The sequence below is a fragment of the Anopheles marshallii genome, chromosome 2 (genome assembly GCF_943734725.1).
Source record: "Anopheles marshallii chromosome 2, idAnoMarsDA_429_01, whole genome shotgun sequence".
Classification (NCBI taxonomy): domain Eukaryota; kingdom Metazoa; phylum Arthropoda; class Insecta; order Diptera; family Culicidae; genus Anopheles; species Anopheles marshallii.
In genome coordinates, this window is record NC_071326.1 from 43,385,889 (window position 1) to 43,407,014 (window position 21,126).

Below are 21,126 nucleotides of genomic sequence, written 5' to 3' on the forward strand. Positions count from 1 at the left end.
GTATTGCGCCGGTTACCTATGAAACCACTTATTTTGCCGCTTTCGAGCGTGTCATTTCTGTTCTGTTCGTTCGCTTCTCACGTATTTCCACACGCAACGTGTAAAACGGCAGAGTGGGAGGGAGCGGGGAGAGAAACGCGCGGTAAAAATGATGCTGGGCGAATGTGTGCTGGATTTAATTGACATCGGTGGATATTCTGTGTAGATTATGCTCTGTTCAAGGTGTGCAATAGGTTTGAAAATAATTTACGTGATGCGCGAGGACTGTTCTAGTGGAATCGGTTGGCAGAGTTATTTTTAAATGCGTTTAAATTTTTATAATATGCTATATATAAAAATACTGATTGTGGCACGTGACTGAGGTCTTGAAGATCTTGAATACTCCGCAATAATGTTCGGGTAGAAAAGATCTACTTTGACATAATAATTATTTCTTCGCTGCATATGGATACAGTTAATTCCCTCATTAAGAATACCTTGGCGTTGCGCAAGAGAATATATATCGAAAAAAGCAAATTGTGATACAACCATTTAGACAGTAAGCTGCTTTTACAAGATCACTTTGGACTTATGGTGTCCAAAGCCAATCGTTTGCTAGGTTCAAGTGTTCAACCAGAAGGCTCCTGATTGTGCCATTGTCCGTCCTATGTTAGAATCTCTACCAATTTCCTGGACACCATAAGTCCAAAGCCAATCGTTTGCTAGGTTCAAGTGTTCAACCAGAAGGCTCCTGATTGTGCCATTGTCCGTCCTATGTTAGAATCTCTACCAATTTCCTGGACTCTATCGCACTGCTCTGATCGTAGCCACAAAAAAGTAGACAGCTTCGAATCAATTCAGCGCGAATCGACACTCCTGCACTTGTCTTGTGTATCTGTTTGCCTTTCTTATCGTTTCAGGTGTCTCTTATTTGGACTTGAACCTCTCAGTGTTGGCGGTGTTTAGTGTTCTACAAGCGTTTTCGTGGTTTAATTCCAGATTCTAGAATTAAGACGTTTTTGGTTGTAGTCTAATTTCTAGTTTTCGAACATCGACTTCAAGAAATTTACAGAAAATATTGAGGGCATTACAAGGTTAGGCTAGGTTTCGTAGCTTGCAGAATGCTGTTTCTCACAAATAAACATACTTGTATCGATGATTTGTATTTTATAGGTTTTCTACAACCAAGTATTTACGCTATAGTTTGAAATGAATTCTTCGATTGGAAGAAAGGACCAACTGCAAACTGCAACTGTTTAAAAACAAGAATCAACGATATTTCATGAATTCGTTGAACAATTCATAATGTTGACCTGTGCCATAGTAAAAAACTTCTTAAGGCTAATGCTATAGCTACTTACATGTACTTAATTATTATATCTTAGACCTAACTTACTTCACCTAAAACAAAAACAAATAATTTCAATATTTCTAAAACAGTAATGCTTTCTGCGCTGCTGATATTTATTAGGCAATCCATACGTATCCTCTCACTAATAATCGGTATTTCCGTAAGTTTGTGGAGCTCGACGATGTTGTAAATCGTCTTAAGGAGTCTATTGTGCACCTTTTATGCAATTGTGCAATATATTAGCCGGGGAACACGATTAGAGGTGAGATGACTATCATCATTAGAATGAAGAAGCCTAACTTATAGGTGCTGAATAAGATTTTAAGGCTTAAGGTATGGACACTTTGAAGCACAACATTCCAGATCGATAAATTTCAGATATTGTGACCAGTTGATTAAAATCACAAATTTTCGCTAATCAGAATACTATGTTATCGATTGCAGTTGAGGTGCAGATTGAATTAACATATCTATTAGGATCTTTTGACTAAGTTAAGTTGGGTTTTGTTAAGTTTTTATATTAGAAAATACTTTAATTTAAGCTAATTAATTAATCAACTCACAGACTTACTTTAATTGTCTGCAAGTAAACAACTATGTAAATTTCAAGTTTAATGTAGTATTGTGATAAAAATCTTGATCGAAACAAGAATCGAAATCATCTATCCGTAAGATGTGACAATATAAACATATGTTCCTCCGCGTGTTATACTATTCCAGACGGGCGTTAGTCTTCTTTTTTATTCAGTTTTTGAACATCTTATCCCTGCCCAACTGTCGTCTGTTTTGAGTGGTTTTGTTTGATTTCCGCTCACTTGGTGAGGGTGTCTGTTTACACGTACCTTTAGCATTGAGATCGACGCGATGGAAAGAATCGGCAAAAAAAAAACGGTGGTAGGTACGATGATACATCCATGGACCTGCTGTTCAAACTTTCGGCACCATGTTGTGGGTCGTATTATTTGTCTTGATTGTTTCTTTTCCGTAGCCACCCGTTCCGCTCGTGTCATCCAATGAACCCCGTTTTATGTGTAGGCGCGCGTGTACCGGTAGTTCGTGGCCCGTGTCAGCTCCATATGGCTTTCAAATTCTGGTAGGGACGTTTTGTGTCTTAAAATTGTTCCCATTGCATCTCCTTGCTTAGCAAGTGCGGGGCAAAAGCTTTATTGTTTCGATTAGCTTCCTGGCCCGGCCCTGGAAGCAAAGCATAATTAATCATTAGGCCGCCACCAGGGAGAGCATTGCCATGCGGTGATGGTTTAAACCAGAAACGAAGGATATCACAAAACACAGCAAAAAAGTTTTATCTAATGGTTAATATTACTTAAACAGTTTTTTTTTCTTTCTGCATTACATTTTCCACCCAACAACAACATTATTTTTGCTCCGAAGCGAAAGTTCATTCAACCGTTTCGGTGTGCAGGAGCAGAACTTACGGAAGGCTGCAAATAAAAAAAGCCAACGGACTGCTGCTTACTTCTCCTACACATCATTGCTCCCCACATCCTTCATCGGAACAACACGGTGCACGGAACAACCCTTACGGCAGGGTTGACTTTTCCATCGGCTGTGACTTAATTGCGTTTATAAGTTCTTCGCGAATCCCAACCGGTTGCTTGCTGGTCAAAAGCTGACCGTCGACGACGATGACGATGAAGGTGAAGGCGAAAGAAGCTTTGGATTCGTCTCTTTTCTGACCAAGATCGGACGATCATTAATCAAAAAAGAAAAGAAAAAAAAAACAATAACAACTAGAAGGTAAGGATAGCAACACCTCCTCCTACACAACACAAGGCAGGTTAGCACGCACGCGAGACAAGATTAAGCCGACAGCACCGGAGAACACAGCGAACTCTTTGCGCAGAGGGTAATAAACCGGATCTCCTGTGAGTGATGATGGAGTGTCCTCACAGGTGCACACGCACATCCTCAATCCCCTCCTTTACCGTCTGTGACGCAATTGTCCCGGTTTTGGATGTGTTGCTTCAATGGTGGTGGTAAAAAAGAGCGACTACTTGGAGATACCGGGGATCGAACCCGGGGCCTTTCACATGCAAAGCGAACGCTCTACCACTGAGCTATATCCCCACTGGTGAAGGTTAATGGGTTTATTGCGTACGGGTGAGCTTTTCAAGGAGGGGTAGATATATAGAAGATATGACAAACTCGCTCTTTGGGTCGCGTAATTCGTTCACTTCGCAATCGGAATTGTATTTTTATTTTGCAAATAACTCCACCGGTTCAAGTGCGTCGAACGCAGCTTGTGCGCGTCTCCAGCAAACGTACGAAGTAAAATAGCGAGAGAGAGAGAGAGAGAGAGAGAGAGAGAGAGAGAGAGATAGAGGGAGAGCGAGAGCGAAAAGTAAGGGTGGTTAAAGTCGTTCGTCGCCAACTAGACTGACCCTCGCAGATGTTGTTGATCTTTTAACACATTTTTTTGTTCGTGCTGTTGCTGCTCCTGCTGGTTGCCTGGTGTGTGTTTTTGTGTATTTGTATTCCTGGTTCAGTTGTTTCGCTGGCCGTAGGCATCAATCGTCTTCCAGACCGTTGCAGCCGTTGCAAAACGCGCTGCATTCGCATTTCGGGCTCTCGGGAATGGAAGGGGGTTGAAAAATGGTCGAATCAGACGGCTAAAAAGAACTAGCTCGTTACAAAAAAAGTCGGAACCGGAATCGATCGATGCAACGAGGCCACGATTTACGAACTTCTGATGAAACAAGCACACATCCCCGCTGTAGGTAATATCGTTTTCTCGACAGCTTTGGTGAAGTTCTTTCGACAACGATTTCTCGAGGGTCACAGATTTGGGCTTTTGGAGATTTTCATGACCTATCCCATCGTCTCAGAACTATACCAAAAAGAAAACCCAACTTCAAACCCGGAGTTTGCACCGGATTCACCAGCCCAAAGGTCGAAGTGAGAGAGGTTTTTGTACGCCCGGAAATTCCTTCGACCCTGCACGACCGTCGAGGGACGATGTGGCAACATTGATCCATGCTTTAGTGCCCTTCACCCTCTGCGGCGCCCCTTCTTCTGTGTGCACGTGTGTGTGCGTCCTTCGGCGGACCCTCTTCAAACTACGCTTCAAACGAACGCAGTACGGCGCTGTTCGATGTGTGTTCGGATCCGGAGTGAGTATCATTTGGTTTGCGCCTTTGAAGATGCGTTTTCTTTGATTCCTTCTTGTGGCACCCTCCACTCTTTCGATTTGGTTTTATTTTATTACTTTTCATTCATTTTTCATCGCTCCATTTCGACACATACCTCAAGTGTGTGTATTTTTGTATATGTGTGTGAGTTTGTGTTTTCCCCTACCGGCCGGGTTTATTATATTATTCCATACAATCATCATCATCATCCCTCGTATAGCTATACTCCTAGTCAAACGCAGCAACCGCTGAAGCGCGGCAAGGCGTGAGCAAAAAAGGAGATGAGCGTTCACTCTCATCTCGAACACAATCGCACAGAGATTCCGCTCACACGCGGTTGCTGCTCATACGCGTGTTTTTATCCTCTCTAGCGCAGTGCGTTGCCTTTGTACACTGGTTCCCAGCGTGTTCCCGATGTCGATTATCCACCGAAAAAACATGAGCTTATCTCATGGTGCGCTTTTGTGTGTCCCCTAAAAAAGGTGAATGTGGCCTGTTTGGTAGGAAGAGGCACCGCACCGAAGAGGGAAACAAATACACGGTGTCTCTCGTTTTAACCGGTGGCCGGTGAATGCGCAACAGTGCTGGGCAAAGCAGCAGCACTCTTAGTAAACGATGACGGGCGGTACAAACAAATAAAAAACCATCAATCCAGCGCGATAGGTGCTGGTGTGCGTGTGGTGCCTTACGTGCCTGGTAAGACGATAAGCATGACAGCATAATTTAAATCACTTCACTAACGATTGCCTTATTGGCTCTTTTTCCGTAAAGGCACTGAACTCATGGAACTTGCTAAGCCAACTTAATGAAATAAAGAAATGAAAAAATAATGAAAAAGAAAGAACAATTTACACACATGCTTAACAGTTTGCAAGATTTGAAGGTTATGGTAATCTTATAAATCTTTTAAAACACCCCTAGGCCACCGTGTTTCATGCTGATTTGCTTTTGGTGCGAATCGATGAGAAGAAATGAGATAAATTGCTCACGAGGTTGGATTATGGTTTTATTTTTTTCTCTCTTTTGCATATCAGTCTCAAACGAAGCATCGTCGTAAAGCCAAACAAAAACAGTTCCTTTAAGGAGTAAAGAACACTATGAACTACGCAACGAAAGGATAGATCTTTTTTTTCTCTCTTTGATTTAACATGTTGTGTTTTTGTTCGAATAAGATACAATACAGTGATGCTGCTAAAGTATCAAACCACCTACCATCAAAAAAGGCAGAAAATTAAGTCGGTGTTCATCCTCAACCAAGAACGTGACGCAGGTGATAGATAACAAATAACAAATAAAGAATAGGATGATAAAAATAAGCATACAGAACAGAGAGGCTAAAAAAGAGCACAGAAAAGGATAAAAAAATAAGGAGAACTCGAGATGAAATGAGGAAATTATCTGGAAGACCTGGCTTCTTGGGAAGCTTTCACCGCGTGAGCCGGGTAGGATTACTTGCCATTACGATGGTAATCACATCGGGACGGGTTGTTGAAGCAGTGTGCGTAAAGCGATGATTGAGCAGTGCCAGATTTGGAAATCCAGAAATGGGAAACATATAAGAGCTTTGTTGGAAGGAACCGTACCGTTCCGAGGGTTTCTTGCTTACGGGCGACTATCGGAAAACAAATCAATAGAGACGTTTGTTCGCTGCAACAATGTATGCCGGTCACACGAAAAATGTATACCACTTCCAGTACCGTTTACCGATAAGAAACACATGCATGTGTCGGTTTGATTTGTTGGCGTGCAAGACGCGAAATCTTGACTCCGTTAACCGCTGCCAAGGAAGGAGTTTCTAACTAGAGAGGACTGTGTGGGAATTACGGGATCGTTTAGTGTGTTTTTGCTCATAAATACACAAAAATAAATACACATAAATATATCCCAAATTTATATACGTTCGTTACTTTTTTGAGAACAAACAATTATAAAAAAAGATTTTTAAAGTTTTTTTTTAAAGAGCCTTAATCATGCGTGTAACATGCTTCACTCGCTGCAAATGAGAAGCCTTATAATTGAATAATGCTTGAGTTTTTTCTGCCTATCAATCTCAACTCACCGAATGCATTTGAGAGTAAAACAAACACAACCAATTAAGGAAAACACCCCAAATTGCGTTCATTGAATGCTTTGTTTGCATTTGTTTCATTCTTCTTACCTTTAACATATTGAATTAACCGTTTTAAACATTTTTTTATTTCTTTTTTCATCCAGCACGTCGCAAGTGATCGGCAATCAATTTTTGATTCCCTTCTGCACACTGCCAATTGCGAAACTCAAGCGATGTTCGATCCCTACGCGTTCGTGATGTATTTAGTGGTTGTGTCCACAATAATGGTGGAAAACCTTTTCTTAACCAAAACGGTCCCAACACTAACATAATTAAACAATAACGCTAACGCTGCCCCTGTGAAAATACTAAACATCTCAATGACTACAGATAGTCCGGTTCGGAGTTTCGGAATCGTGGGTTCAGAGTCGTGATTTTGGAGTCGTAGCTTCGGAGCCGGAGTTCCTTAGGTTTTTGAAGCCGATCGGAGCCGGTTCCGGTTCCGGTTCCGGTCGTTTTCCCATGACTAATGTGCATACTCATGGATAATGTGGAGCGACCCGGTGGGATGATAGTAGCCGCGCCGGCCTTCACACGAACGGACCGGACCAAAGTCCCATCTGGACCAATTCCCCGTACGCAGGATTATCCAGCTACGGCCAGCAGAAATGGCCGGCCTAGACCTCTTCAGGTCGTTGTGCTAATAAAGATAAAGATTGTGCATGGTCGCAAAAACACGATACGCTTCCGATTACGCGTACGCAATATTGCACCGCAAATAGACCATGAGAACAAAAGAAAAGTAGGTCTGTTTGCTTGGCTAAGTTCGCATTTGACATATCTAATGAAGTCCGGAACGTTATCAATTATAAATGGCTATAAAAAGGCGATCCTCTATCTCAGATCGGTACAGTATTGCTTCAACAGAACCAGCAACATGTCGTTCAAGACTTTCTTCCTATCGCTGTGCGTGCTAGCGGTCGCATTCAATTGCATCGAAGGTGAGTGATTTGATTGCAGTGGGTTCTAGGGAAATTGAGACATTTTCTAACGTCACCACTATTTTGCACAGCCAACAAAAGCTTCGTCGCTTTCAACAAAAAATCCACGTTTTTCGAAGCGTGGCAAGATTGCCATTCTTTCGATGGGTATTTGGCATCTATTGAGTCTGCACATGAACAATCGCTTGTGGAAGAAGCAATGGCCAAAAACGGCAATCCTAAGGCCGAGTACTTCATCGGAGGAACTGACATTGGCCGTCAAGGTCGATGGATATGGATTGGCTTGAACAAGCAGATGAAGGACATGGACTACCGGAACTTCTATCCAGGACAACCTGATAATTTCGGAGGCAACCAGCACTGTCTGACGATCGGACACTTTAAAGCAGAGAACCGTGGTAAATGGGATGACGGGAATTGCATGAAACCACTAGATGGATATGTGTGTGCCTTCAAATAACTTTATAGAAATATAATAACGACTTGTTTTTATTTCAAAACTCAGAGAACCTCTCTGCCTGAAATTTTTGGTTCTGTTGTTGAGTCCAATGCACCATGGACTACGCCGCCGTTGTCTATTCTTCCCAATGCTTGTTCGCGATGGTTAGACTGAAGAAAGTGCAGCGAATATTCACTAGAACTACTGTTTGTCGTCGGTCAACCGTTGATGTGCAGAGAAAGAAAGAAGTTGCAGAAGCTGTTCGTCGATTCTGAGCAGGTTAGCAACTGGCTCCTACTATATTTAAAATCGCTCATCATGATTAATGATTGATTGATCAGGAGTTTCTTATGAGATTCATGAGTTAAATCGCAAAAGAATTATGAATACTTTACTTGGAGATTTGTATTCATGCATTCCCTAGAAAGATTTAAATCATTCGTTCATTCTGAATCATTCTTACTGAAGATCTTTCATATCATCAGGAAGTAACCCCTTTTTGTCGGAAGAGGTCAGGGTTCGAGGCTTTGGAGTAGTGACAGTCCTACAAGTGCCCGGGAAAGGATTAGAGGGTCCAAGACCCTATTGTAGTTATTGCTTCATCAAAGCGGCATTCGTAAGGCATTCCTAGTGAAGGGTCACATGCGCAATCGAGTGATCAGTGATAAACGGATGTGCAGTTTGAGGAGTTGTCATAGGTTGTTCAACCTGCGCATTATCAATGTGAATAGTTCGCACCTTCGGAAGCACCGAAGTCGAGTAGAGCAGCTTCCTTACACTTATGGAGAGGGAGTAGGACAGTGGAATACAACATCATATCAAAACTGTCATCGGGGACTCTGGTCTGACGGGAGAAGGCTAATCACCGATAGGAAAAATGTACCAGGCTTCTCTAAGCACATTACTACTCAGCTTCAGCTACTCCTGGATCACCACAGTAGTTATATTCCCAGGTTTTATCCGTTTAACGTGTGTTTTAAATTCATTTTTGGCTATTATGGAGTTGACGGTTTGGTTTTTGACCTTTTCTTTACTCTTGTGGATTTTTAACAGTGTATTTATGTTTACATTTGTCGCGACCGATCCCTACGCGTTTGTAATGTATTTAGTGGTTGTGTCCACAATAATGGTGGAAAATCTTTTCTTAACCAAAACGGTCCCAACACTAACATAATTAAACAATTACGCTAACGCTGGCCCTGTGAAAATACTAAACATGTCAATGACTACAGATAGTCCGGTTCGGAGTTTCGGAATCGTGGGTTCAGAGTCGTGATTTTGGAGTCGTAGCTTCGGAGCCGGAGTTCCTTAGGTTTTTGAAGCCGATCGGAGCCGGTTCCGGTTCCGGTTCCGGTCGTTTTCCCATGACTAATGTGCATACTCATGGATAATGTGGAGCGACCCGGTGGGATGATAGTAGCCGCGCCGGCCTTCACACGAACGGACCGGACCAAAGTCCCATCTGGACCAATTCCCCGTACGCAGGATTATCCAGCTACGGCCAGCAGAAATGGCCGGCCTAGACCTCTTCAGGTCGTTGTGCTGATAAAGATAAAGATTGTGCATGGTCGCAAAAACACGATACGCTTCCGATTACGCGTACGCAATATTGCACCGCAAATAGACCATGAGAACAAAAGAAAAGTAGGTCTGTTTGCTTGGCTAAGTTCGCATTTGACATATCTAATGAAGTCCGGAACGTTATCAATTATAAATGGCTATAAAAAGGCGATCCTCTATCTCAGATCGGTACAGTATTGCTTCAACAGAACCAGCAACATGTCGTTCAAGACTTTCTTCCTATCGCTGTGCGTGCTAGCAGTCGCATTCAATTGCATCGAAGGTGAGTGATTTGATTGCAGTGGGTTCTAGGGAAATTGAGACATTTTCTAACGTCACCACTGTTTTGCACAGCCAACAAAAGCTTCGTCGCTTTCAGCAAAAAATCCACGTTTTTCGAAGCGTGGCAAGATTGCCATTCTTTCGATGGGTATTTGGCATCTATTGAGTCTGCACATGAACAATCGCTTGTGGAAGAAGCAATGGCCAAAAACGGCAATCCTAAGGCCGAGTACTTCATCGGAGGAACTGACATTGGCCGTCAAGGTCGATGGATATGGATTGGCTTGAACAAGCAGATGAAGGACATGGACTACCGGAACTTCTATCCAGGACAACCTGATAATTTCGGAGGCAACCAGCACTGTCTGACGATCGGACACTTTAAAGCAGAGAACCGTGGTAAATGGGATGACGGGAATTGCATGAAACCACTAGATGGATATGTGTGTGCCTTCAAATAGCTTAATAGAAATATAATAACGACTTTTTTTTTCAAAACTCAGAGAAACTCTCTGCCTTAAATTTTTGGTTTTGTTGTTGAGTCCAATGCACCTTGGACTACGCCGTCGTTGTCTATCCTTCCCAATTCTTGTTCGCGATGGTTAGACTGAAGAAAGTGCAGCGGATATTCACTAGAACTACTGTTTGTCGTCGGACTCTTTAGGTTGATGTGCAGAGAAAGAAAGAAGTAGGAGAAGCTGTTGTAATTGTTACTGCAGATCTTTCATATCATGAGGAAATTTTCGTTCACATCTACGTGAGTATGCGCCTTTTCCTCCCTCGGTAGCGTTTTATATGATTTGTTAACTTCCTTACTTGACCACTTCCCTTAGTTAATAGGACATATTTGCAAAACCCTTGCGGCAGACCAATTAATTTGAAATAAATAATTACCCTCTTACTATGCTTATACGCGTATACATCGGCAATTGGAATTTTGCATCCGCCTTCGCCAAGCACATTACTACTTAGCTGCAGCTACTGCTGGGACCACCTTAGTAGTTATATTCCCATATTGGAAGGAACTGCTCGGATGGCTTCCATTGCCGTACGAATCTACAGAGGAGCAAACTTCGATGACCATTTCCTAGTTATGGTAAAGCTACAAAAGAAACTTGCCGGGCTGTACACTTGCAAGCATGTTGTATATTTTCCGTTCGACTTCGGCAATTGGCATATTAATCTGTGTCACTGTTTTCACGAAGCTTAAAATACCGCGTGCTTGTTTGTGTTGCAATTTAGTGGCAAACAAAACCGGGAGGCACAACGCACGGACACTGACATGCAATATTCCTTTTTTTTTTGCTTAAACATTGCCTGATGCCTTCAGGAGCGCGGTGGCTTGTTTGCTCCTTTGTTTTGTTTCGATTCGGTCCGTTGATCTGTTGCTGCGCGCTCCCTATCGTCCGTGGCCAGGAACAGGTGTGCACACGGGGCAACGGTTTTTATTACATGCGAAAGGTTGCTGGCCCTTGGCGATTGTTTTATCCGTTTAACGTGTGTTTTAAATTCATTTTTGGCTATTACGGAGTTGACGGTTTGATTTTTGAGCTTTTCTTTACTCTTGTGGATTTTTAACAGCGTATTTATGTTTACATTTGTATAATTAATGTATAAAATATGTTTGTTTATGTAGATTTAAGTGTGAAGATTTGTTTAAGTAGAAATATACAGCTTACGGTTCCGGGAAAATGTGGCAAAAAATTGAAAATCATTGTTCCGACACATAATTAAGTTACGGCTCAAACAGTTAACGCATTGCCATGCCGTTCATGTTCAAAGCTCAACAACGTTAAAAACCATTTTGCATATTGGTATCCTTAATTTCTTTGGGATTTAATAAATGATCAGGAACAAATTGTTAAGAAATGTACAAATTTGAATAACTTTCAAATAGATTTGCTAAAATAATTTTTCACTAATCCTTTACAGATGTAAACCCATTTTCGGAGGTCACGTTCTTTTCGCGCTAAGTGAAGCTGCTGCAATTGTTAAAAGTCTTCATTCGTGAAACGTTACGCTGCTACGATGTGAAGTTTCCAGCTGTTACATCGCTGTAAGACGCTGTTCCTTACTTCCATCTTTAAGGTGAGCAAAAATTGCAATCAAACCAAATGTGGAAAAACAACAAAAACAACCTTGTTCGCATACAATCGAAGTGAATGCGCGCAGCATGGTAGCCGAAAGGGAACGAAACCTTTCCCTTTAACCACAGGCTCGCACCGTACCAGGACCTCCGTAAGGAACTGTAACCGTTCTGCCTTCCACGTCTGTCAGCTGGGACGAAGGACGAACATGAACAGATGTGGCATGCCTGGCTATTGGAGACACGGCACGGCACATTGTCGGTGTGTAAGTGTTTCGTGTTGCTGTCGCTGTTTTTTTTCTTCTTGTGCCGCTTTCTGTTGTTTGTTTCATTATTCATTTCATAACGATATGTCAGCGTCTGGGTTGGTGATGTGTGTTGTGTAGCGTCTCGCAGACCCACAACAGCAACCAACTTACATCGATCGTTACCTGAGTGTGCGTGTGTGTGTGTGCATTGGCTTTTTACTGCAAGGGAGCGAATTATTAACTCCTCCGGCTTCTTGGGGTGTTGTTCTGTCTTCGATTCTGGTGCCGTTTAAGCTGGAACCCAGCGCCAGGTGTTGCTGCAAGGGAATATTGGGCCATACCATGGGAAAACCCTCCTGCATAAGATCGAAGTGTTTTTAATTTTCGTCGATAAAATGATGGACAGTTAAATGGCATGGAGTGAATGTCGGAAGGGACGGGAATAAAACGTAGTCGCGGTAGTTTTGAATACTGAAGCAAAACGTTACCTTCCATTTTGTTTAGCACTGTTTGTAAACCACGCTGAAGGTAGTGCCTTTCATTCTTTCGAACCAAAAATTTGAATCAGGTCATGGTCAAGATGAAATATTTGCACTGTTGGCTGTTGAAGAGCTTTTGAAGATGCTTATATTAGGCATCTTCATCGCTGGGAGGTTAAGAAGATCTATCAAAGAACTTAACTCTTCCTCTACCTGTGGAGGCAACCTTTGCCGAGAGAGATCCGTTGCAGTCGATAAGGTTCCAATGGAAGAATGGCAATGCTTCCCTGCGGGGTTTTGCAAGTGACCCCAATAACGCTTCTGTTTGTTTCTGCACATCAACACCTTGACCACGGTTCGGTACAACCCGGTTGTGGATCTTCCTTGTGGGATGAGATTTTCCACCATCGAGGTCACCTTTCACGCGTTCCCTGCGTCTGGAGCAACAGAAGAAGAAGGTGACCACTTTTTGGCGTTTGGCCCTGGCACACTAACAAGCGGGTGTAATATCTGCTTGCTTGTACCCTTGGTACACCCGCACACTCACACTCACCGATCATCCGTGCATTGGCCACGTGCAACAAAACGAACGGCGACGACCCACACTCTACCGAAAAGGCCGTGGCATTCGGTTTTGTGTGGCGCGCTCCAACACCACCGATTGACCGTCAAGGACAACCTTTTTGGCCCGATGACGGCGGTAACGGCGTCGCAATATAGGTTGACCTTTTTTTTTGCTTCTTCTTCGTCTTGCTTCTCACGATGAGAAGGGAATGGAAACAAGTCGTGCGTGCGGTGAGGAGGCGGGAGCGCAGCTCAGTTCAATGCAGTTCATTTCGTGCAGCCTTCACCACGTACACTCACTTCATCACCAACGCCGCATCGGAGCGATCGGATGTGTGAGTTCCACAGCGCAAAGAGCGCTATATAGGTGTTGGGGGCAGATAATGGCGCGGACCAGCGCGCGTAATGCGACGAAAACAAAAAGTCCAGTGACGAGACGCACAAACCGGAACTACCGCGATGACTACGCGACGGCTACGAGGATGACGATGATGATGACGATGATGGCCACGAAGGAACGACATCGACCGGCCTAGACCTGGAAAAGGAAACAGTCGCAACAGTATCGCGAGGTGCGCTTTTATGTTCACCATCATTCTTTCCTGCTCAAAGGGAACGCTCACATCGCTCGGTGAACTGCTGCTGCTCACCTGTCAAAGCGGCGACCACTCTGCTCACCATAGCGACGTACGCATCTCACACGGAACCGAACAACTCGCCCTTTAATTGTGTACCTTTCGCGAACGGGAAAAGCCCTTCAATTACCCCTGTTTTGGAATTTGCACGCTGAAAAACCCCGTTCAAAACTTTTACGTTTCGTACGTGGTGGTTGTGCTCGGCGCTTAGCTAATGTTCAGAAATGGCTGACAGTTTAATATATGTTTAAAACACACCGTAAAGTTAGGTTTTATAGCTATGAACTGACACTTTTCGCAATTTATAAACGGTTATAATAGTTTACTGTAAAGCTATTTTAGATATGTTTGCCAAATAGGTATTGATAGTGAATTAGTTTAGTTTTTTTTCCTTTAGTAACTTCTATTTTATTACCGTCTGTAGTAGTTTAAATACTAGTATTATAATTACATTAGTTTCTAATATTACTATTTACGTAACTATACTACTAATTGCATTTATTTTACATTGATCTTTGTATGTACATTATTTAGCTTGTTGCTAAATAAACAAAAATTTTATTGCATTTCATTGTTAAAATTAGTTAACATGATATATCATTGTCAAAATTAATTTATTAAACATTATAATTATGAAGAGTGTATGAAAAAAAAATTTTGTTGCCAATGTAACAATTATCGAGTTAGTAGAATTATAGAAAATAAAAAAAACTTCTATCAGAAATAAAAATAGAAAGTAGTGTTTTCAATGAAACAAAGTTCATAAAACATTGCAGTTATACAAAGGGTAACAAACAATTTTCAATTACCTGAAAAAAAATGGCTGAAATGGGTTAAACAGTAAGCAAAGTAAGTACCAATCTTTATAGTGTTTTATTATTGATGGTTACGTTCATGAACGTTTTCAAAGAGCTTGTTTATATTTTATTTTATTTTCTGAAGGTCGTTTTATTAATTATTATTTATTATTATTAATTTTCTACATAATTCATTCGTCAACTACGATAATATTATTGAAACTCACAAATTAATTACCACATAACAAAAATGTTTAAAAGAAAAAAAAAGTCTTAAATGATTTAATGAATAAACACTAGTCTGAGTTTTTTATTATCTCTCTCCGTGTCTCTCTCTCACTCTCGTTTAGCCCATACTGCTGCACACGTAAAGGGATGCGAACTCGATTGGCCCGATTGAGAATTGTGGGGTATTATGTCGGATTTCCTTTAAAAGATAGTGACCGCGTGCGCGGTGTCCACTCCGTTATCGTGGAAACGAATTTCGCGGTTACGCTTGCTATCGGTCAACCAGCAACGTGCACCGGTCGGGGGTTGAGATAAGCTCATTCGGCGACAATGTGAATGACACTGGTGTAGACTGTTGGAAGGGTTGTTTTTGTTGCTGTTTTGGTTTATGGTTCACGATATCTTAGTTACCTCTTCTGCAAAACGGAAGTAAGGTGAAAAGATGGCAAAGAGTGTGCCTGAGTGACGCTTTTCGCAATCATATGGTTCTGTTCGCATCGAAGTGTGGGCAGCTGATGTGTGGTGTGTGAGGCGAACGTACGTACGTTGTCTTCCGTTTCACCCGTACGCGTTTGGCGTCTCGCTTTCGCGGGAGCGCGCTCTCGCCAGCTTGCTACACGGGCGCTTCTCGCACGGGTTTATTGGTCAGGGTGAAGGTCGTACAAATCAAAACGTTGGACAGTCGCAGCAGGCAACAGCAGCAGTAAGCGATCGTGTCTCACGCTCACCTTACATACTCACTCCACTCACCACACTCACGCGTATGCTGGTATGATTGTTCGTTAGCTAATTTCTGTTTCATTTGACAACAGTAGCCCATTCTATCGAAAAGGGATACATTCACCATTACCCACAGCAAGAAGGGCAGTTGTGGCGAAATTTAGTAAAAAGAAAAACATAGAACAGACCAAAAACCAAACCAGGTCATCTCTGACCCACACATACCGTTTTGCCGAAATTCTTCGCTGTTTGCACTCTGGCTCTGTCCCATTTTACTTTCCTTTGTTGTCGTCGTCGTGGTCGTGGCGCGTTTTCGTCGTCCACACAGTACCGTAAAGACAAAGCTCTACCAACAACAACAACAGCAGCCCCCGCCTCCCCCATTCGGATTTGAGGTGGTGAACGGTTTTTCTCTCAATGATCATGGTTTGCGTTTTCTCTTACCACCACCAGCCTCGGGTCCGTTCGACACATGATCCACTTTAGGTTACTTCAGATTCATGCTGCCACGTTTTTGGGTGGTGCACTCGGTTTTCCCACTTTTCAATCTCCTGTACGTGTGCACGTGTATGTGTGTGTGTGAAGTGTGTTTCAATTTGATTGCATTTTCCTTGGCGGTGGTTATGGTTTGTTGTATCTCTCGTAAGCGCTCAACCCCCTGTGGTGTGCTGTAAGCTTTCCCATTCGCAATGCGACACAACATGATGGTTTACCTTTGAAAAGGAAATTAATACCATTTTGTTTAAGTTGACGTTCTGGCCGAATGCTTTCGTGTGTATGTTGCCCTGGGTTCATATGTTGAAAGGAAAAGCTTCCGTTTGAAAATTCCCACACTGGGACATCCCTTAAAATCACACCAACAAGATTTTTTGTTGCTGTGTACCTGCGTTGGTTACCTGGTTGTTGTGTATCGGTTTTAATTGTACTGGTCCCCGATGAAGCCCTTTATCATCCTGACCGTAACCACCCCGTAACCGCCGCTAGTGACGTAATTGAATCGCAACAATACAAACGAAAGAACATACGCCATCTCCCTGCTGGCAGAGCGAAAGAGAGAGAGAGAGAGAAAGGGCCCAAGAAAGAGAACCCTTTTCGATCCAATTCGCTTGCAAGCGCTGGTGCTGGTCTCTGTTATCAGGTATGGTTGGGTATTATGTCGCCTATCATACCACATGTCCCACCCCACCCCACCTTGCACCCCACCGTTAAACTTGTCCAACGTCCAATAGACCGGGAAGCCGAAGTGAACCGAAAATTCGAAACAACCACTTGTCGACGTACGCTGCTTTCCCTTTGATCCACCAGAACGGGGGAGCTTTGCACGGTGAACCTGAAGGTTGTACAGAAAAAAATCGAAAAAAAAAGGCTAAAACATGAGCTTTACCATTCTTTTGCATTTTTAAGGGTTTAATTTGAGGTTTGAAGAGTGAAGTTGCACCAGAACGTAATAGTGGCGTAGTGGAGGGTGTTTTCTTGCCGTGTTTCGTTTGTTTTACATCGCTATGTGCGCGCAAACGGGAAGATTATGCAAAGAAACATACGTACGATGTTGATGGTTGGTTGTTAGCAAAATGTTTTATTTTGGTAAACTGTTTGTTTGTTTCGCTGTGGCTGACACTTACTGCAAGCAGTATAAAAATGGTGAGCATAGGCAATTTGTTTACTTAGCGTACAGCATAATGATTTCGGGGCGAACCACTTAAGAATGGTTGTAAGGTTTCTTTGAAAGCAAGAAAATGATTAGTTTGTTGTGGAACCTAGTCAGCACATTTTGCATTTTCAGCTTTTGTAGAAATTTTATTCAAAAAATCTTCTAGTACGTCAACGCCATCTGCTGTAAAATTTAACAACTCACAGAAACGATCGGAAACGGAACGAACGGAAACAATGTGCTCGAACAAAACAACATTTCGCAGAACATGGCGCTATAATCATGGCAAACAGTGTATTGTTTAAGATATCATACGATTTTTTTTAAATTGAAAACACAATAACAAACTTTTTGACAACAGTCGTGTATTCAACTTTAATCGTTCTCAATTAGGTTTATCAACAGAAATTATCAAAATCTCTTTTATTTAACATTATGTTCTTATTTGTGTGAGATGTGTTTTGAAACCGTTATTTAGAAATTCTTCTAATTTTTTTAAAAGAAAGATTAAGAGAAACAATAACTCACTTAAAGTTCCTTAACCTTAAATACTTTGTTTCAAATACTTCCTTACAGAATTTTTAATTTTCCATTTAAAAACAACCCATTAAAATGACCTTTTAACGAACATTTAAATATTTATTTCCCTTGAAAGACACTGTAAATGGGAGCACTCAGTCTCTCTTAAAAAAGAGTCGAACAACTGACGGTACATTAATAAAATTATTTATTACCCTTACCGACGATCGTTCGATCCTTTGCGCACTGTTCCACCTTCGTGTGTGCGCCAGTGTGCGCGCCGCCCTTCGATAAAGATTTCCTTCTTCTAACTCCCTTTATCGAACGGATTTTCCCACTACCACCCACCCACCGGGTCCGTCCAAAAGCGGTGCAAGGGGGGGTTTTGTTTTTTACTGCCGCCATCGTCAGACACAAAGCGTTCCTTTGTTTTAGCAGCGTACCGTCCGCCGTCGCGAATGTGGCTATTTGGTATACAGCGGCATTTTCCTCCTTTGCTGTTGTTTGGTGTATCGGTGTGCGTTCAAAGACAGCCGAGGGCCATTCGTTGCTTGTTGCGCGAGGTTGCCACCTCCTCCCTTCCCGCCAACCTCCATCAACTGAATAGGGGTTGATCGTGCAAAGAGGGGTGGTTGTGAGTTTGTACTCACATTGCCATCATCAGGCACTCGATCTGCGCTCATGAGACCGGAATCGAGAGCTACACATGATCTGCTCGCACCGAATGGTTGATCGCGAATTTGAAGGTGCTCTTTATCGCTCGGTTGATTCGACAGCGTTTGTGTGTGTGTGTGTGTGGGTAATGGGAAGAGAGAATTGGAACAGCTGTAGGGGGATGATGAAGCTCGCGCCACAATCGAAATTGAGCTCGTTTTGGACGCTTGGTGTCGTTGGGAAGGCGTTAATAAAGTGGCGTAATCGGCAGCATAATTGTCACGCACATGGGCCGAAATGGATCTTTTATCTTTGTACAATGAGTAAACGTTTCTATTCTATCTTCCAATAAAGTTTCGAAAAAAAATCCCTATTGCTTGTTTAATCTGCAGAGTCGTTTCAATATGATCTTGTTTCGTTTTAGTAAAACCATTGTTGTAGATAATAAACCTGGTGGCTGTTGTTGCTGCTTCCCTACTTCCCAGCAAATTGAGCTGTGTTGGGTTTGATTTAAAACAAAAATTGAATATTGATGAGCGTGAGCATCACTTGACTCACGCCGCTCAGCTCACCGCCGAAGCTCGCGAGCGTCTAGTGAGCGCAACGACTTCCTTCCCACTTGTGTTGTGGATTTTTTTCGTCTTCTACCGTTGGCCTTTCTTCAACAACGTTGCGCTCGTTAGTTTTGCGCTGCCAAAGGTTTTGTTGTTGCTGGTTTTTGTGCGGCTGCCTCACGGTTCGACGGTCACGTGTCGCGAATCTTTCGCACGTTTCCTGATCGATGCGCGCGATGCGAACACACACAAAATGCCCCGACACGGCACACCATCACAACCACCCCCACCTGCAATCTCGTGCGCTCGTCTCGTGGCTGGAGTTGTTGTTGTTGTTGTGTGTGTTTTGTTCCGTGTTTAAGCGTGAGCCGTTTTGTTGGTTTTTATCGTACTCGTACCTTCTGCATAACTTACTCACCCTTGTGGATGATACCGGGCGCACGAGATCGGTCGGAAATTGCCGTACGAAAAAAAGTCACATTTTCAACTGGACAGGAATAGGAATGGCACGTGAAACACGTGCGAATGTTAAGAGTGACAAATAGGGAGGAAGAGTGGGGGGGCGAGTAGTACTCGTACACACAACACCCCAATGGAACACACGGGGAAGGGGAAGAACTTCGGGTTTGGCCTCCGGGATGAGATGAGCGCATGCTGGGTGGTGGATACACGCACGATAAGAGTACGGGGCGAACATGATGCTGAAATGAGACGCGGGGGTCAAGGATGGTTGAAGTGCAGTCAAGGTGGATGTTTTGCCATGTTTATCGATTATTTCCTGCACTTCTGAAGGTCGATGGATCGAGTGGGCAAAAGGCGAAACAACATGAAGTAAGATTGCAGTTTGTTTTTGCGCACCAAAAAACACTATCGGCGATTATTTTTAATCAACAAAACACAAGAGCTACAGGAAGATGTAGTGAAATGATTTTAACCCATCATATCCCAGGCGTACGAAATCGTAATCCAAATAGCCTGATTTTTTGTTACTACATTTACGAATCAATCAAAATGGAGGGCGAGGACAATAGTGCCATTTGGCCTTCTTCAGAAGTATAGATTTGTATAATAAAATTTCAATGTAACATTGACAGAAATTCGTATATTTTTTTCGAATTTGAGGCCTTAGCAAATTATTATTCTTCTGTCATTTAATTTGTCTCCCGTCATTTTCTCGCAAATTAATCGTTTAAAATGCAAGTTTGTAACATTTTTCATGCACACTTTTATCTCGATTGGCACTTTACAAAACAATCTACGTGTGAACAAAATGAACAAACCAATGGACCTATAAAATGTTTCTTACACTAAAGGCACTCTGAAATTATCGTTTGAAATAATGAAATGTTATATGCTGGGATGCTTATAGTACGGGTTTATAGGGGCAATTTTTACTTAAGTGAGGGTTATGAGGTAACAGCTTCGCAAAGCAATCTCATCTTAATACAATACTATAATTTGCAATTATAGCCTTTTTAATATAGTACGGCTATTTGATTAAGAAATGTCAGATAATTACCTTTATCTATTCAATATTCAATTTCACACACTTTTCTATAACCCACCATCCCACCCAGGAGCAAATGGCCATATCTTTATCGACTCTGATGCCTTATCGTTCGCTTCATTTTGTATCAAAATCAAACCACAAACGAGTCAAAAACGAAGCCACTAACTTCCCTTGGCGCTGCTTCGCGTGAGGTCACAAATCGCAAAGAACGAAAAACGAACACAACCCATCGAAGCAACCCACAAAAACCCCTGCGTGGTGGGATTGCATGCGATGGGCACATTTTTCTCGATTTCATTATTATCAGTGCTGTTGAGCAGCTACCAACTTGCGCTCCACCGAGGGCCCGCACTACGTCCGTCTGTGTCCACCTCCAGCCCCTCCCGCCATCGGTTGACCCTTTTGCCATCGACGATTTACTTGCGGTCGTGGCGTTAAATATATGAGGTTTTTTTTATCGTCGTGTTGCTGTTGTCGTCTCTTTACTTGCGCTACACGCTGTATCTGGAGGGTGGAACGCACACCCGTACACGTGCCTTACAGTAGGAAAGCAAAGCACTCCCCGTCCCCGGAGGGTTGGAGCAGGGACCGGGCGTTTAATTTGTTTACGCGTGCGCAGTGACGTCTCATGTACGATCGTACGGCTTTCCGGGCGTCGTTTGTGGTGCTA

General features: G+C 42.7%; 2 protein-coding genes and 1 non-coding gene across 3 annotated transcripts; 2 read left to right on the forward strand and 1 right to left on the reverse strand.

The window, feature by feature from the left end:
* Positions 1–3,346: 3,346 nt before the first annotated feature.
* Trnaa-ugc (transfer RNA alanine (anticodon UGC)) lies at positions 3,347–3,418 on the reverse strand. The gene has a single exon. It is a non-coding gene; the product is annotated as a tRNA-Ala (tRNA).
* A 4,039-nt stretch (positions 3,419–7,457) lies between these two features.
* On the forward strand, positions 7,458–7,990 carry LOC128708779 (perlucin-like). The gene is made up of 2 exons (XM_053803759.1): positions 7,458–7,530; positions 7,602–7,990. The coding sequence occupies exons 1-2, from the start codon at positions 7,467–7,469 to the stop codon at positions 7,988–7,990; spliced, it is 453 nt and encodes a 150-aa protein (XP_053659734.1). The 5' UTR covers positions 7,458–7,466.
* A 1,749-nt stretch (positions 7,991–9,739) lies between these two features.
* Positions 9,740–10,272, forward strand: LOC128708781 (perlucin-like). Its single transcript, XM_053803761.1, has 2 exons — positions 9,740–9,812; positions 9,884–10,272. Exons 1-2 carry the CDS (start codon positions 9,749–9,751, stop codon positions 10,270–10,272), a joined length of 453 nt encoding a protein of 150 aa, XP_053659736.1. The 5' UTR covers positions 9,740–9,748.
* Positions 10,273–21,126: the final 10,854 nt, after the last annotated feature.

Excerpts from the sequence above, each read along its gene's own strand:
- LOC128708779 (XM_053803759.1), top strand. The coding sequence starts at position 7,467 with ATGTCGTTCAAGACTTTCTTCCTATCGCTGTGCGTGCTAGCGGTCGCA. Across the intron at positions 7,531-7,601 it reads CGCATTCAATTGCATCGAAG|CCAACAAAAGCTTCGTCGCT; the intron begins GTGAGTGATTTG and ends TATTTTGCACAG.
- LOC128708781 (XM_053803761.1), top strand. The coding sequence starts at position 9,749 with ATGTCGTTCAAGACTTTCTTCCTATCGCTGTGCGTGCTAGCAGTCGCA. Across the intron at positions 9,813-9,883 it reads CGCATTCAATTGCATCGAAG|CCAACAAAAGCTTCGTCGCT; the intron begins GTGAGTGATTTG and ends TGTTTTGCACAG.